Here is a 14,303-nt window from a genome sequence, read left to right as displayed (position 1 = left end):
ATTTTTTAAAAAATGCTGATGTATCTTTATAGCAGCAATAGTTGTAAATCTATCTGATGTGATAGAAGTAAAGAAACCTTCACATATCAGAGAACAGTAAAAGTAACTCCTCTTTGAAATATTGTAAATGTATTTCTATTTCTCCCTCCTTGGGCAATGGTATTTTTATTATTTATTTATTTACTTATTTATCTTACTTTATTTTTGGCCACAAAACTAGTCTTAATACATTTAATAAGACAAAAGTCATAGAAAATATTTTCTCTGACTACAGTAGCAGAAGAAAATTTAGAAAATTCACTGACGTGTGGAAATGAAACAACACTCTACTAAATAAGCAATGGGTAAAAAGAAAAATCACAGGGAAATTAGAGAGCACTTTGAGATAAAAATGTTAATTTCTACTTTAAGAAAATAGAAAAAAAAAGAACAAACTAAACCAAAAGAAAATATAAGTAGGAAATAGCAAAGATTGCCACAGAAATATATGAAATAGGGAATTAAAAAACAATAGAGAAAATCAACAAAACCAAAAGTTGATTCTTAAAAAAAATCAACAAAATTTGCAAACCTTTATCTAGACTGACCAAGAGAAAAAGAGAGAAGACCAAAATTCCTAAAATCAGAGATAAAGCAGGGGCATTCTTACATTCTCATTATGGTTTTTTGTGGTAAAATTTGATTTCTTTTTCTCATTTGCATTTTTGTTCTACCAGTGGGTTTGGTTCTTTCATGTGTATTTATGGTAGTGATTATAGTTTTTTGGATTCCAGGTGCAGGATTTCCTTGAGGGTTTCTTGTAGGGCTGGCCGTGTGGTGGTGAATTCCCACAGCTTTTGTTTGTCTGGAAAATGCACTATTTCTCCCTCATTTCTGAGAGATAGCCTTGTTGGGTGTAGTATTCTTGGCTAGCGTTTTTTTCTTTTAGTGTTTCGAATATATCATCCCATATTCTTCTGACCTGTAGAGCTTCTGTTGAGAAGTCTGCTGTTAGTCTGATAGGGGCTTCCTTATAGGTGACTTCTCTCTTGCTTCTTTTAATATTCTCTCTCTGTCTTTGAGCTTTTCCAGTTTGACTATAATGTGTGTTGGAGAGGATCTTTTTGGGTTGAATTTGTTTGGGGATCTTTGAGCCTCCTGGATCTGAAGGTCTGTGTCTCTCCCTGTACCTAGGAAGTTTTCCGTTATTACTTGGTGCAATAAGTTTTCCATGGCTTTCCTTTTCTCCTTCCCTTCTGGAATACCCATGATTTAATGTTTGTGTACTTAAGATTGTCTGCTAGGGAGCATTTCAAATTTCATGAGTGCAGCACCGAGTTTCTGACTGTCCCTCTACTGGCATACCTCTAGACCTTCCCCATCTTGTATGGCACCTCTGTTCTCACACTCCACCTCTGATCCATCTGGAAGTCCTGCTGTTGTTGCCCTCAGAATTATATCCTGACTTTGCTACCATTGACCCCTCCTCCGCCCTGGTCCTCATCAGGATCCTGGACTGTTGCCTCCTGACCTCCAGACTGATGCCCTGTTTCTGCCCTTGCTGTCCTGGGCCTTTTCTCTGAACACAGAAGTCATCAGGTTATTGCTCTCTCCAAGTCATTTTCCAAATCATTTGGAATGAAATCAGAGTCCTCATCGCGGTCTCCAGGGCCCTGTGTCTCCTGGTCCCACATTCCCTCTGATCTCCTCTCCATCACGCTCCCTCTCACATCACGCTTTGTGGTTAGCCCGTTAGAACTTTCCTACCACGGAGCTTTAGCGTCCTCCTTTCTCTGCGTGAAATGCTCTTCCCTGGGATCCTCTGAACTGGTGCTCTCAGTTTCCTCAGGCCTCACTCACATGTCACTCAGTTGGTGACCTCTGGATTAATACTTGCCTTCCCAGGCACCCCACATCCCTGCATCTTTCACCCTGGCCCCTATTCTCCTCAGCACTAGCCACCATGTCGCATATGTTTATTTGCTTTTTTCCTGTTTTCTTCAACTCAGATGTAAGTTTTGTGAGGGTAAGGATTTTTTTTCCATTTTGTTACTGCTCTGTCTCCAGGGTCTTTAGTGCTTTATGAAATTGAGTGGACTGATGGATGAATCTGTCACCTGGACTCCTGAAGGGCTCATTGTTGTAGGGAGAGATAGGTCATCCAGCCAACCGTACATGAGTATTTTGTTTTCTCTGAGAGGATAAAACAGGGCAGTGGGGTGGGAGTGATCAAGGAAAGGACACTCAGTGTGGTGGGAGTCAGAGGCCTCCCTGATGTTTTAAGGAGTAAGTCAGTCTAGTGTGCTCAGAGCACGGAGACCAAGAGGGAACAGGGTAGGAGGTGAGTGTCAAGGATGAGAAGTGGGGCCAGGTGAGGAAGACCGTGGGTAGCATGGTAAGGATTCGGGAGTTTAATTGCACAGGGAACCCGTCACAGGGTTTTAAGGAAGGGAGTGGTATGACCGGCTTTCCGCCTTCAGAAGATTGCTCTCACTGCTGTGATGAAAGTCTGTGCTGGGGGCAGGAGTGAGATATGGGGAGGACACCTGGGCCTCTAAGCATGTATCCTTTCTCAAGAAATTAACCCTGTCCAGATAAGCTAGAGGTGGAATTGCGTGGCTCTTTGTCTGTTCTACAGCTGGTGCTGAAGAAATCTCATGTGTCTTCCCCAACCCTGAATTGTCTCTATTGTGCCTGCAATTTATGGGGCGCCCCTGGGGGTCAGAAGCAGCATGTGGGACCATGAATGCTTTGCAGTTCTTTTTCACTCCCTGCTTTGCTGGGATAGCCCAAGTGAGAGTGCCGGATAACCACGGGATAAACACAGTGTGCCTTTGTTGACCTAGTAAAAACCTGTGTAGTCAAATATTCAGGATATAGTGCAACATAGTCTTTTTTTGATAAACTGTCTTAAATGATTGTAGCATCAGTTTTAGTATATAACTTTTAGTTATTTTGATTTACATATATGTGTCCTGAGGGAATACTATAGAGGGTGTAAAATCCATATTCGTAAGATAAAAATGCAATTAACGAAGTAAGTGTTCCAATAATGATTCAATGATTCAGTACTTTTTTTCCCATTTCAGAAAACACCAGCTTGATCATGGAGAGGTAAAGACTTAACATTACCAAAATTTTACTTATTTTGATGTTTGTACATATTTGGGCTTTCTAGTTCTAGTTTCTAAGTGTACTGGCAATTGTCATTAATCATCTTCAAAATAGCCTAGTATGTATTTTTATGAGATTGCTACATGCAGATTCACTGACCATTCATTTGTTAAAACAATTAACTAGAGAACTCATTGGTCTGCCTTGATAATCCTTACAGCAATAGCAGTTGATTTCTGGAACCCATTTAGATGCATTTGTGAGCTGCCTTTTGCATGATTGGAAATCACTTTCCTCTCTGCTCACCTTGCGCTGAGGCTGCAGAGACTGGTTGCTGCTCCCGTCTCCTAGTCATCCAGCCTTCCTGGATGGCAGTTCCAGGGTGGAGCTCTGGGGCTTTGGGGGAGCAGTCATTTTTTACCATTTTCCTGCCTTGGTCTGCCAAGGTAGATTCAGAATGTGGGCCCTGCAAGTTTGACCATGGGCACAATTACAGAAACGCTTGCCTTAGTAACTTTAGAATTTTAGCCTTCTACTAAAATGAAGCAGTTTGAAAGTAAAATTTAAGAATGGTTTGAGAAATTTCAGAAAATCATAGTAGTATTAATTCTTGTTACTAAGGAAGAAGTGTCCTTTTCTGTATGTTCTCCAGCTCAACAGTATATTAAACTTCACAATTAGTAGCAGTAAAAAATATTTTCTCTTTTTTTCTTTCAGCTGGTTTATCATGCTTTGCAACTGTTGGCGTATACAGCCCTTGGTATTTTAATTATGAGACTAAAACTCTTCTTGACACCACACATGTGTGTTATGGCTTCCTTGATCTGCTCAAGACAGGTAATGTGGTTGTCATGTTGGAGTTACACCTGCTAGGATATATTTACCCAGCCTGTTATTAGTGAGCAGCCCTAAAATAATATTGAATTACCCAAAGTTCTTTAAGTCTTAAAGTTGTCATGGTTTTCTACTCATCTTTTCTAAATGATAAGGGCCAAAACTGATGATTTTTTTATCTTTCTAACTTATAAAATAGTCCTTGATGTACAAGAAACACTAAATCAGTGCAGTCTGACTTCATGAGTAGTTATTACAGGTGCTGATAGAAAGTAGAGCTTAATTGCAGAAATAATTTGTTTTTGTTTTGACATTCATATCACAAAGAATTCTAACAATTGATTTCAAGTTGTAGGTACTTTCAAATTGTATGTTCTTTTTTAGCATCAAGCTTAAAAAAATGTTTTTATTTGAGTTTAGTGTGCACATCCCTGATTTTACTTTTTAAAATTTAGGTTAAGCCATCCTCGGTTATTTGCTGCTTATTTTTCGGCATAACTGCCTCCTTGCTCTGTATTCACAGATTTATGCTTCTCCACAGTGTCACCTTTTCATCAGCAACTAGCCAAAGTGCAACAGCAGTACTTGTCTTAAAGGCAGCAGATATTTACTGAGCATCCACACAGTAGTGGGGGTAGAGTGGTGGAGGGAAAAATAAAAAAGCCAGAGTGTATATGCCCTCAATAAGCTTGAAATCTAGCTCTACAGACATGTAGAGAAATAATATTAAGGAGAGAAAAATAGGGACAAAGTGCTGTTATTGAGTGTGGACTATCTGAATATGGAAAAAATTAGCCAGCCTCAAGGTTCCCAGACAGAATGTTGGTGTTGTGTTAGAAGGGCTCTGCTTTCCGCTCTTCCTGACTCCCCCAGGCTGGGCAGGAGAGGAGGCTGGTTAGAAGCCTCTCATCTTAAAAAACTTCATCCCACAGTGTGACTGATGATTGCGAGCCTTATCCAGGGCTGATGGCGTGCTCAGAAGGACCCTGTACTTGGATTAATGCTTGCTGTTGCTGTATTGAACTTCTTACTAATTTTTGAACAAGGCGCTCCACATTTTCATTTTGCACTGGGCCTCGCAAATTGTGTAGGTGGTCCTGGTTTTACCTGAATATGGCAGCAGACAGAGCAGGTTGAGAGGAGCTTCTTAAGTCATGTCTCACCTATGTAAGGCTGATGGACCATTGTTTCTGTAACTGTTCTTTATGATAACTAATCCTTATCTGAGACTTCATCAGAATCATGTTTTTCTCTGGGAAGAACTTTTGCTTGTTGGGTACATGCGTGCTTTGTACTAACAATTATCAATGTATTCCTAATTTGGTTTTAGCTATTTGGATGGCTCTTTTGCAAAGTACATCCTGGTGCTGTTGTTTTTGCTGTATTAGCAGCAATGTCAATACAAGGTTCAGCAAATCTACAAACCCAGTGGGATATCGTAGGGGAGTTCAGCAATTTACCACAAGAAGAACTTATAGAATGGATCAAATATAGTACTAAACCAGGTAAAACTGTCATATTATTTACCTAGTGTTTTTCCCATAATTTTATATACTACTGCAAAATCTTAAACCCAAGTAACTTCCAATGGTCTTACTCTTTCTAAGCAGTGCTCCTTTTAGAATGTCTAAAAAAAGGAGAAATCAATCCTGTTTCAATGGTTTGCAGGGCAAATACTATACATATTTTCTTAGTAATTTATTCTGCTATTGTCCGTAGATTCTAATTTTTTCAAAATTTATTCTGTTATTATTGCCACCTTTAAAATATTTTTTATTATGTTTATTTTCTTAATGAATTTTTAATATTCACGTTTTTTTTTTTAAATGAACTCATGGAATTTGATATTTTATTCATGTGTATTCATGACTTAGATTATCTGAGTATCAAATGATCGAATATTAAATCATCTTCCTGAATTCCTTGGTGCTATAAAACTTTCTTAGTCAATTTGATACTTCTTTCCTAGAACTAGTAAAGATTTCTAAGATATTTTTTTTAAAAAAGAAAGAAAAAAATTCTCATGCTGAGATGGTGAAGGTTTATTTTCCAAGGAAAATAGCTTACGCGAGCCTGGTTGCTGACGGCCGCTTTTTAGAGTCACGAACCTCCTGGGCCTCAGCTCTGTCACCTGTGAATTAGACCCCTTCTATTGCGCACCAGGCATCTTCCTCAGGCCTTCTTCTTGCCTTCCAGATGCAGTGTTTGCTGGTGCCATGCCCACGATGGCAAGTGTCAAGCTCTCTGCACTTCGGCCCATTGTGAATCATCCACATTATGAAGATGCAGGCTTGAGGTTGGTGCACAGTCACACTGTTAAAACCACATATTCCCTACAGACAGACAGCGAGCAAGGAAACCAGCAAAATAGGGGGGAGGAGAGTTTCTGAAAGGATATCGTGAGCTGGGATTTATAGTCAAGGGAGAGGAGTGCTGAAGTAAGACGCTGCCTAGAAGTAAAACTGTTAAGGCTCCACTGAGCGCTAAAACTACCACCTTTGGGGTTGTCATCTTTACCAGGCAGATAAAAGAAATACTGTCTCAGTTTTCTACAAGTTAACAGAACTCCAAAATATCCAGGTCTTTATTAGTTATCAGCATCCTTCAGTTCCCCTGAAGATTCATTAGCTTACATTTATTAAGGTTTGCTTATAAGCTATTTTTATTGAATTTGGAGGAGTCAGTTGAAGTGGAATTCCATTCAAAGAGGGTTTTATTCTGGTTTTTACCAATATAGCCTGCTACAGTGATCTTGGGCATTTTTGAGTTTTTTGAGACTTACTATTTTCATAATTAGGGCCTGCTGTTTTCTTAGAAGAGGTAATAGATTTAATTTTCATGCAATTTGTAGTGTAGGTGAAGCTATTCATTTCCCAAGTTATTAGGTGAATCCAGTTAGTAAATTATTTTGCCTAACTGTGGGACATACATTTTACAAATAAAAAGGTTTTTCATTAAAAAATCAATTTCAGCAAGCCAATTTCCAGAGCAATTTAGTTGAAGAAGTTTATTTGGTTTTTTTAAATCTAGAAATAAAATGGAGAACCATTTAATGCAAGTTATCATAGATGTCCAAGTTGGGACTGTTGTCGCTTCAGAGGAGGCATGTGGCTGTGTTTGTTGTGGTCCGTCCTGTCCGCACACAGGGCACCTCGCTCTCACATGGGGTGGAGTGGTGAAGAATTAAAACAAAAAACAAGTAGATAAACAAAAAGAAGACTGCATCTGTAATTGCAGGGGTGGTCTGAAACTGAACCTGTTCTCTCAGGACCCTGCCTCCACCTCGTGGTGGCCTCAGCAGCCACTCCTGTGAGGAGTTTTCTCTGACCTGATTCTTCTGTATGGGCTTTCTTCTAGTCCCACTCAGTGCTTTCTTTCAAATGTATGGATTGTATCTTTTTAATCTTGAAAATTTTCTGCCCAATTATTTTTCTTTGAAGAGCCAGAACGAAAATAGTATACTCAATGTATAGTCGGAAAGCAGCTGAAGAAGTGAAGCAAGAATTGATAAAGTTAAAAGTGAATTACTACATTCTGGAAGAGTCGTGGTGTATAAGAAGATCCAAGTGAGTATTCAGAGCAATGATTTTAACCATCATAAGAAGTGAAAAGTTAGTTCAGGCTCAGGGCAAGTGCTTTGGTTGTGGTATGTGTGAGAGATAAATAACATTTTGCAAAGTATACGTGGAAAAAACTTTTTAGGTAATTATTTAAATTGGAGTTTTTTTTCTTTTCTAGTTATTATAAATGTTTCTTTTATAATGGTTTGCATATGAACACTATCTTAAAAGGATTATATCGGCACTAACTGATATCTTCCAAAGTGTTCATATTTGCCTTTGATGTTTTTAAAAACATTGTTGATTGTTGAATTATTTTCTTACGAATATGTGCCACGTGACTTGAATTTAATTAGGATTTATAGAAAATGTTATTGTTTTGATAACTTGGAAAATACTTTTAAGTACTTAAGAACATATGAATATATAAAATTCACATACTCAACTTTAATTAGCTTTGTTATATAAACTTAGCACAAAAATGTTGTAAGCAACTCTTAGCGATTTCACAAGGATGTTATAATAGGTGAATGGTGAGCTGACGTTTGCAATGGGAAGGACTGAGAGCTCTCTGTTAGAATCAGGATCTTGTTCTTTCCTTGAACTTCACTTTCCTAAGACACCTGTAGGTTACTGACCATAGAAGTTATTTTCATGACCTTTTTTTCTTCAAGCTAAAAATGAACCTTGATTCAAGATTCTTCTTTTCTTTCTAGACGTTTGCATAGTGTTTTGAATATGTGAGATGGCAGAGGCTTTGTGCTCTGAAGTGTTGGTAGAGCTGCTTGGACTTGCATAGCTGTGGCAGTCTCATGTTCTGATAGGCAAAGCACTGTTTTATGTACTACATAGGAAGGGATATGAAGGCAAATTTAGAAGGTATGACAAGAAGTCTTGCACACTAAACAAAATCAGTAGCCATTTAACTGGCTTCAGATGACTTATGGGCACTTAGCCTGAGAGCTGGGTTGGGGAGCGGGTGTGTGCTGATGTCTGCATCTGGACCTTGATTGACACTGCTGAGTCTGTTTCTGCAGGAGGGACTTTCTCTCATCTGTTTTCCCTGCTCATTAACGAAAACAGCAGTCTCCTTCTACTATAGGATTTCAGCCAGGCTGACTCCATGCTGTCAGGAAATCCTGGACAGGTCCACTGTGCTTGAACCTTGGAACCAAACAAAAGCTGTGCTTTCTGTTCTGACAAGGAAGCAAATGGGGAACTCAGGAAAGGAAAGGGAAAAGGAGCTGAGAGTTATCTAGTGTTCACACTTACAGTAGGAAGAACTGAGTTCTTACAGAACTTTCTGCCAGTATTTGGGGTCTTTTTTATTGCCTCGGCCTATGCTCTCCAATTCAGTTACGCAGCCTCAGACGCCTGCAGGTTACTGGAACATAAAAATATGTCAGAACAGAGGAAGCAAATGGGGAACTCAGAGGACAGGGAAGAGGGGTTAATAGTCATCTAGTGCTTAATCTGTACCTGGCACATTGGAGAGCACTATATTTAAATGATCTCATTTACAAGTGGCTTAATTGTGTGACTTGATTATTCTAAATATTTGATACTGTGTGTTCAAATATAAGTACTAAAGTACACCCAAATGCAAGTTGTAGATGAGTTTTTAATTAACTACTCTTTTTTTCTCAGTTCTCTGCTTTCTTTCATCAGTTCCAATAGTAGAGTTGACATAAAATTAAAATATGTGTATTCAGAAATCATTCAGATTTTCACTGATGCTATTTAAAGATGTAGCTGGCTGGCCTGGGGAAACCTTAAGAAACTCAGATAAGGACTAAAGGGTGTTGCACGAGGCAGACAGAGGTCATAAAGGCAGCTCTCTGCCTTTTCTTTTTCCTAAAAGCTGTTGAATTCAGGAAAGTTCAGGGTAGTTGTCTCCTTCCTGTATGTCTCACCCTCTTCTGCCACTGTCCCTCAGTGTTGTAACAGTTCAACCTTGACATGTATGAGAAAATTTAAAGGTGGAAAACCCAAGTCCAACCACCTTACCATAGGTGTTCAACGTCAGTAGAATCTGGTGTCAGCAGGGGTGTGCGAAAGGTGTGCATTCAGACCTCTCCATGGTAACACTCATTGGCACAGCCTTTCTGGAAGGCGATTGGAAGGAGGCAAAGTACCTCTGACAGAGCGATAGTGGTGCCTCTAGAAGTTTAGTTTGTGGAAAAGAGGCACAAAATGTTTCCCCACAGCATTGTTTTATAAAGGCAAAATGGGAAAACAATTAAAATATCCATCCGTGAAGGAGTGGCTATATAACACATAAGAGGACTAGCAACTATTGAAAAGAATTAAGTAGGTCTTTATGTACCGAGATGGAAAAATGGCCACAGTTTATTGTTAAGTAAAGAGTCTCAGAATCATCCCGTTTTTGTAAAAATAATACAGGAGCATCTGTGTATATAAATACGTCCGTATCTGCATTTGTGTATGTGTGTGTCTGAACATGGATTTAAAAAAGTCTGTCAGGATATACGCTGGACTGTTTACAGAAGTCGTCTCTGAGAAACGGCATTGGAGATGGTGGTGACTTTCATTTTTTACTTTGACACTTCTGTAATGATTGATTACTTTTAAATTAAAGATGCTATTCCAGAAGGGAAGGCGTGTACGTCCCTCCCGCCGTGCTTGCCTCGTGTGGAGAGCGGGCTTGGGACTGCCACTGGGAAGAGAAGGGTTTTGTCGGAAATGTTTTTTTCTCTTATTAAAAAAAAAAAAAAAAGGTGAAGCAACTATGACAAAACAGCAACAGTTCTCAACTCACTGTAATTTTTCCATATATTTTTCTGTTTTTTAAAATTTCTCAGAAAGTAAATAAAGTGTGAACTCTAGCAAAATCCAACAGTTATATCTGTAAAATTGTTCTTGATTTAAAATAAATGATACAGTTATTTTGAGGGACTTGTTTTAGCAAATATCTAATGATACGGATTTCACTTAATCCGTTCTTTATAAAATTATATTCCTTTTAAGATTTAGTTATGCATTTAGCTAAGATGTAAGCTTGACACTACCAGATTTTCTTTCAATTGACTCATTCTAGAATTTTCTTTAAATTCTAGTGACTATGGGCAGTAGTAGAGGCAGAATTTAACTGAGGTCTCTTTTATGCCAGCACCTGAGCACATGTATTCTGCAGGTCTTTCTTTCTTTATGGTCCCCTTTGCTGCATTCACCTTGCCCTAAAGAGGAGTTATGGCAGTTTACAAAAATATAAAGGACGACGACAGGATTTTTTAAAAACTAAGTTAATTTAAGTAGAAAAATGAAATGTGATCAGGAATATAGAAAGAGTGCTCTGCTCTGTCTGCACGTATGTGATGTGCATTGATTTTTCATGTGTACATTCTTTTTCCTAGACCTGGTTGCAGTATGCCTGAAATATGGGATGTGGAAGATCCTGCTAATGCTGGGAAAACTCCCTTATGTAACCTCTTGGTGAAGGATTCCAAGCCTCACTTTACCACTGTATTCCAGAACAGTGTTTACAAAGTCCTTGAAGTTATAAAAGAATGATTGCTACATGAACTGTCGCCTACGGAGAACTACATCAGTAACGGTTTTAATGTTTCGCTAATAAGTCATGTGTAGTTTTTAACTCAAATCTCAAAAACTTTTATAGGTAACTGTTTTCAAATAGAAAACGTTTTAATTTGGTCAATTTGAATGTCATTCTGATTGTAAAAATGACTTACACCTTTATCAATTGGTTACTATTTCAATGTACCGCTTAAAATTTGCTATGCAAATGAGTATATGCTTGTACTTGATTTAAATATTTGTGCTAAAGTGAGCAAAGCCACCTGCTTAGAAATATATGATGGATCATGACAAGGATATGAAAGTATAGTCAATTCTGAACTGTATAGGGGCTGATTTCATAGTTTATGGACTATTAATGCCCCTTGCTTCTTTTATTTCTGCCTCTTCCTTAGTCTTTTGAACATTTCAGTGATTATTGTAAGATCTTCAGTCGTATCAGCCCGTCATCAACTTGAACTTAAGTAGATGGGGCAGGTGTGGGCATTTGCTGTGTGGAGTTATTTATTTCACTTCCTCGTGCTTTTTATTCTCTGTTGCTCTTGTCAGTGAAATCCTTCCTGTCCATTAATAATCCAGACTCTTGGACCTAGTGATTATGACCAAATTCCTTTGACTTCCAACCGTGTGGCATTATCTATGTCCACCCCCCCCGCAACATTTTCTTGTCAAATAAGTGATATTTACTAACTTTGTTGCTTATCAAGTACTTATTCTTGTTTAAAAAAATTTCAGTGGTAACTGTTTTTTTCCCTCATTTTTAGTGTTCAAATGTTTATATTTTAATACCTTTAAACCACTTTAAAATTTTTTCTTGTTTAATCATAGTTTTGAGAAAAGCTATTTTGAACAACTCCAAATACAATGCATCTAGAAACTAATGTACAAGTATTTTTGATAAGACATAACTTAGAGTGGCAGAGAAGACTGTAGTATATGATAATTTTCTTTTCCTATTAAGATATAATAACACGTGACTAATTTTTCTGTCAAAAAAGTAAATGAATGGAATTTTTATAGTTTACTTTTAAGATTACCTGTCTTTAATAAGACAAAGCCTTAAGCCTTCTGTTATAATTTCGATTCTAAAAACCATCGTTTCAGTATGAGAAATGAATATATTGAGTCTTTCTCTTTACTTTTTTCTTCCTATTTATTTTTATTTTGAAAAATTTTCAACCTGCTTTGAATTCCTTCTGTGAATTTTTTTTTCTTAGAGGTTAATTTGTGTGAAATGAGATTCTTCAAAATGGTGATTCCTCGTAGTTCTGAGAAATGGTTTTAAGGTTTATAAATTGTAAGCAAAACCATGACTGTGGCTGACTACACGTTTAATTATACAGTGTTCTCTTTATAACCACAGGCAGATTAACCTCATTGTGGATTGTCCTTGAGACCTGTGTCCTCAGGGATGGTTTCCGGTGCCCACTCCTGGGAGCCAGTGAAGAGCTGTTTTCTCTCTGCCTTCTTACCAGAGCCAAAAGGACAAGCCTGGTCTGGGGGAAGCACTAGCTTGCGTGTGTTAGTCAGCTGCAGAGACAGCACGTCCTCGGAGAGGAGCACCGTCCCCAACCCTGCCCCCGAGCCCGGGGCCAGCATCTCCCAGAGAGTCCCCCTCCCTGGAGTCCGCCCAGGAGAGTGACTGTGTCAGTGTTCTTCATGTTTGCGGTCACTCTTTCTCGCTTGCTGGTTGACTGTTTTATTTCTTAGGCTTTTGCCAGCTTCAGAAAACAGGGAAGCAGCTGGGGATTTGTGTATTAGGAGTAACATTTGAGCAGTGATGCAGCAATCCATATAAATGGGAATAGAACACTCGAGGCTGAGGAGGGTGAGAGTGGACTTGGTGGCAGGAGGGCAGGTGTGATCTGCTTCCTGTGCAATTGTTTCCAACCCAAGTGCGGCTGATATTGTACATCCAGCAGCTACATTTTTAAAAATCATACTTTTAACGTTATTCTCTATTCTTCCCACCCTCCAATAATAAGTTCACATATAATGATTGGAAATTCTGTACAGGAAGAAAGTATTAAAATATTGTTAGAACTGTTTCATATGTTGGGAAACATTAAAAGTGGTCTAAATTAGTTTTTTCCAGAAGAATCCTTTTGTAACAGCATTTATTAATGTACCTCCACCAGCAGGCTCTGATTATATTTTGGGTGAGCCCAGTTAGAACGGAGGCCTTGAGGGTGCACTGGCAGCAGCAGCCTGTGCTGTGGGGTGTGAATATCTTTGATGGCAACGTGGAGCAGAAGTAGGTTCCACATACATGACAAAACAGTGTTACAGCTCAGTATTTTACATATTTTTAGTATTTAAAGATATTTTTGATTTAGTGTGAGGAAAGCAAGGATGGGCAAAGAGGTGACAGAAATAGCTATTGCTGTGACATTAGAAAAAATAAAGTTGGGGCAGTATTTCTAAAAAAAAGAAAAGCCTCTCAAAATGCTTGGCAGAAAAACGTAGTGTTAAAATAGGCCAATGATGTTAAGGAGAAAATAATAAAGTGATATTGCATAGGTGTATGTATTTTTATGAATTTTATGCCAGTTGTTTACATGTACTATATATGTTAAATAAAAAAGATCATGAAAAATGTGGAAAGTGCTTTTTTTTATTGTTACTTTCATTTCCACCTGGACTGTGAACATGTTTGGCCTCATTGTGTGTTCAGGTAACCGTGAGCTGATTGGCCTCAATCGCAGTCCTGAGAAAAGGGGAAGGAGGTACCGTGGCATCCGTGGCATCCGTGGTCCCCCTGATCCCCTCATTGGTGGTGGTAGGCACCGACTATTAAAAGATTATCCCAACTTTTCTTATATGAGGGGTCTTCAAAAACTTGATGGAAGGATTCATATTATCTTTGAATTCAATTTTTCCACGAACTTTTTGAAGTACCCTTGTATCTATGGGAGGGTCACTTACATTAGCTTATTCTTTCCGTCAGGGGACATAATAATTCATTAAAACTGGATTTTAGGGCTAATTACGGAGTTGCCAAAAGCTTTCTCTCATACATTAAACCACAGAACATTTGGTGTCGTAGCGTATCCTAAATTGTAGCTCCGTGTTTTTGTTTGATACGAACATCAGCTTTACGGTTTTGTTCATTTAGTGGAAAAGAAGTTTAGTCTTTCCATTCCTGTATAGTTAACTTTTAACACAGTGACACTTTGATTCTGACATATTGGGGAAATAAGGTGTTCTAACACAGTGGTTCTCAAGATTAGTGGGCATCGGAATTATCTGGAAGGTCCATAG

The 14,303-nt window shown here is 38.5% G+C and overlaps 1 protein-coding gene across 1 annotated transcript in view; it reads left to right on the top strand.

Moving 5' to 3' along the window:
- The window catches only part of DPY19L1 (dpy-19 like C-mannosyltransferase 1), a 124,105-nt gene extending 110,522 nt beyond the window's left edge, over positions 1–13,583 (top strand). The window contains exons 17-23 of the mRNA XM_063114509.1: positions 3,069–3,093; positions 3,811–3,930; positions 5,258–5,432; positions 6,124–6,223; positions 7,368–7,493; positions 10,862–11,124; positions 12,406–13,583. Of these exons, the coding sequence (XP_062970579.1) occupies positions 3,069–3,093; positions 3,811–3,930; positions 5,258–5,432; positions 6,124–6,223; positions 7,368–7,493; positions 10,862–11,018 (703 nt within the window). The 3' untranslated portion in view covers positions 11,019–11,124; positions 12,406–13,583. The remainder of the gene's footprint in view (positions 1–3,068; positions 3,094–3,810; positions 3,931–5,257; positions 5,433–6,123; positions 6,224–7,367; positions 7,494–10,861; positions 11,125–12,405) is intronic.
- The last annotated feature ends 720 nt before the right edge of the window (positions 13,584–14,303 follow it).

The sequence above is a fragment of the Cynocephalus volans genome, chromosome 11, assembly GCF_027409185.1.
Source record: "Cynocephalus volans isolate mCynVol1 chromosome 11, mCynVol1.pri, whole genome shotgun sequence".
NCBI classification, from domain to species: domain Eukaryota; kingdom Metazoa; phylum Chordata; class Mammalia; order Dermoptera; family Cynocephalidae; genus Cynocephalus; species Cynocephalus volans.
The sequence above is the reverse complement of the archived record's forward strand: the minus strand, read 5'-3'. Positions and strand labels throughout refer to the sequence as shown.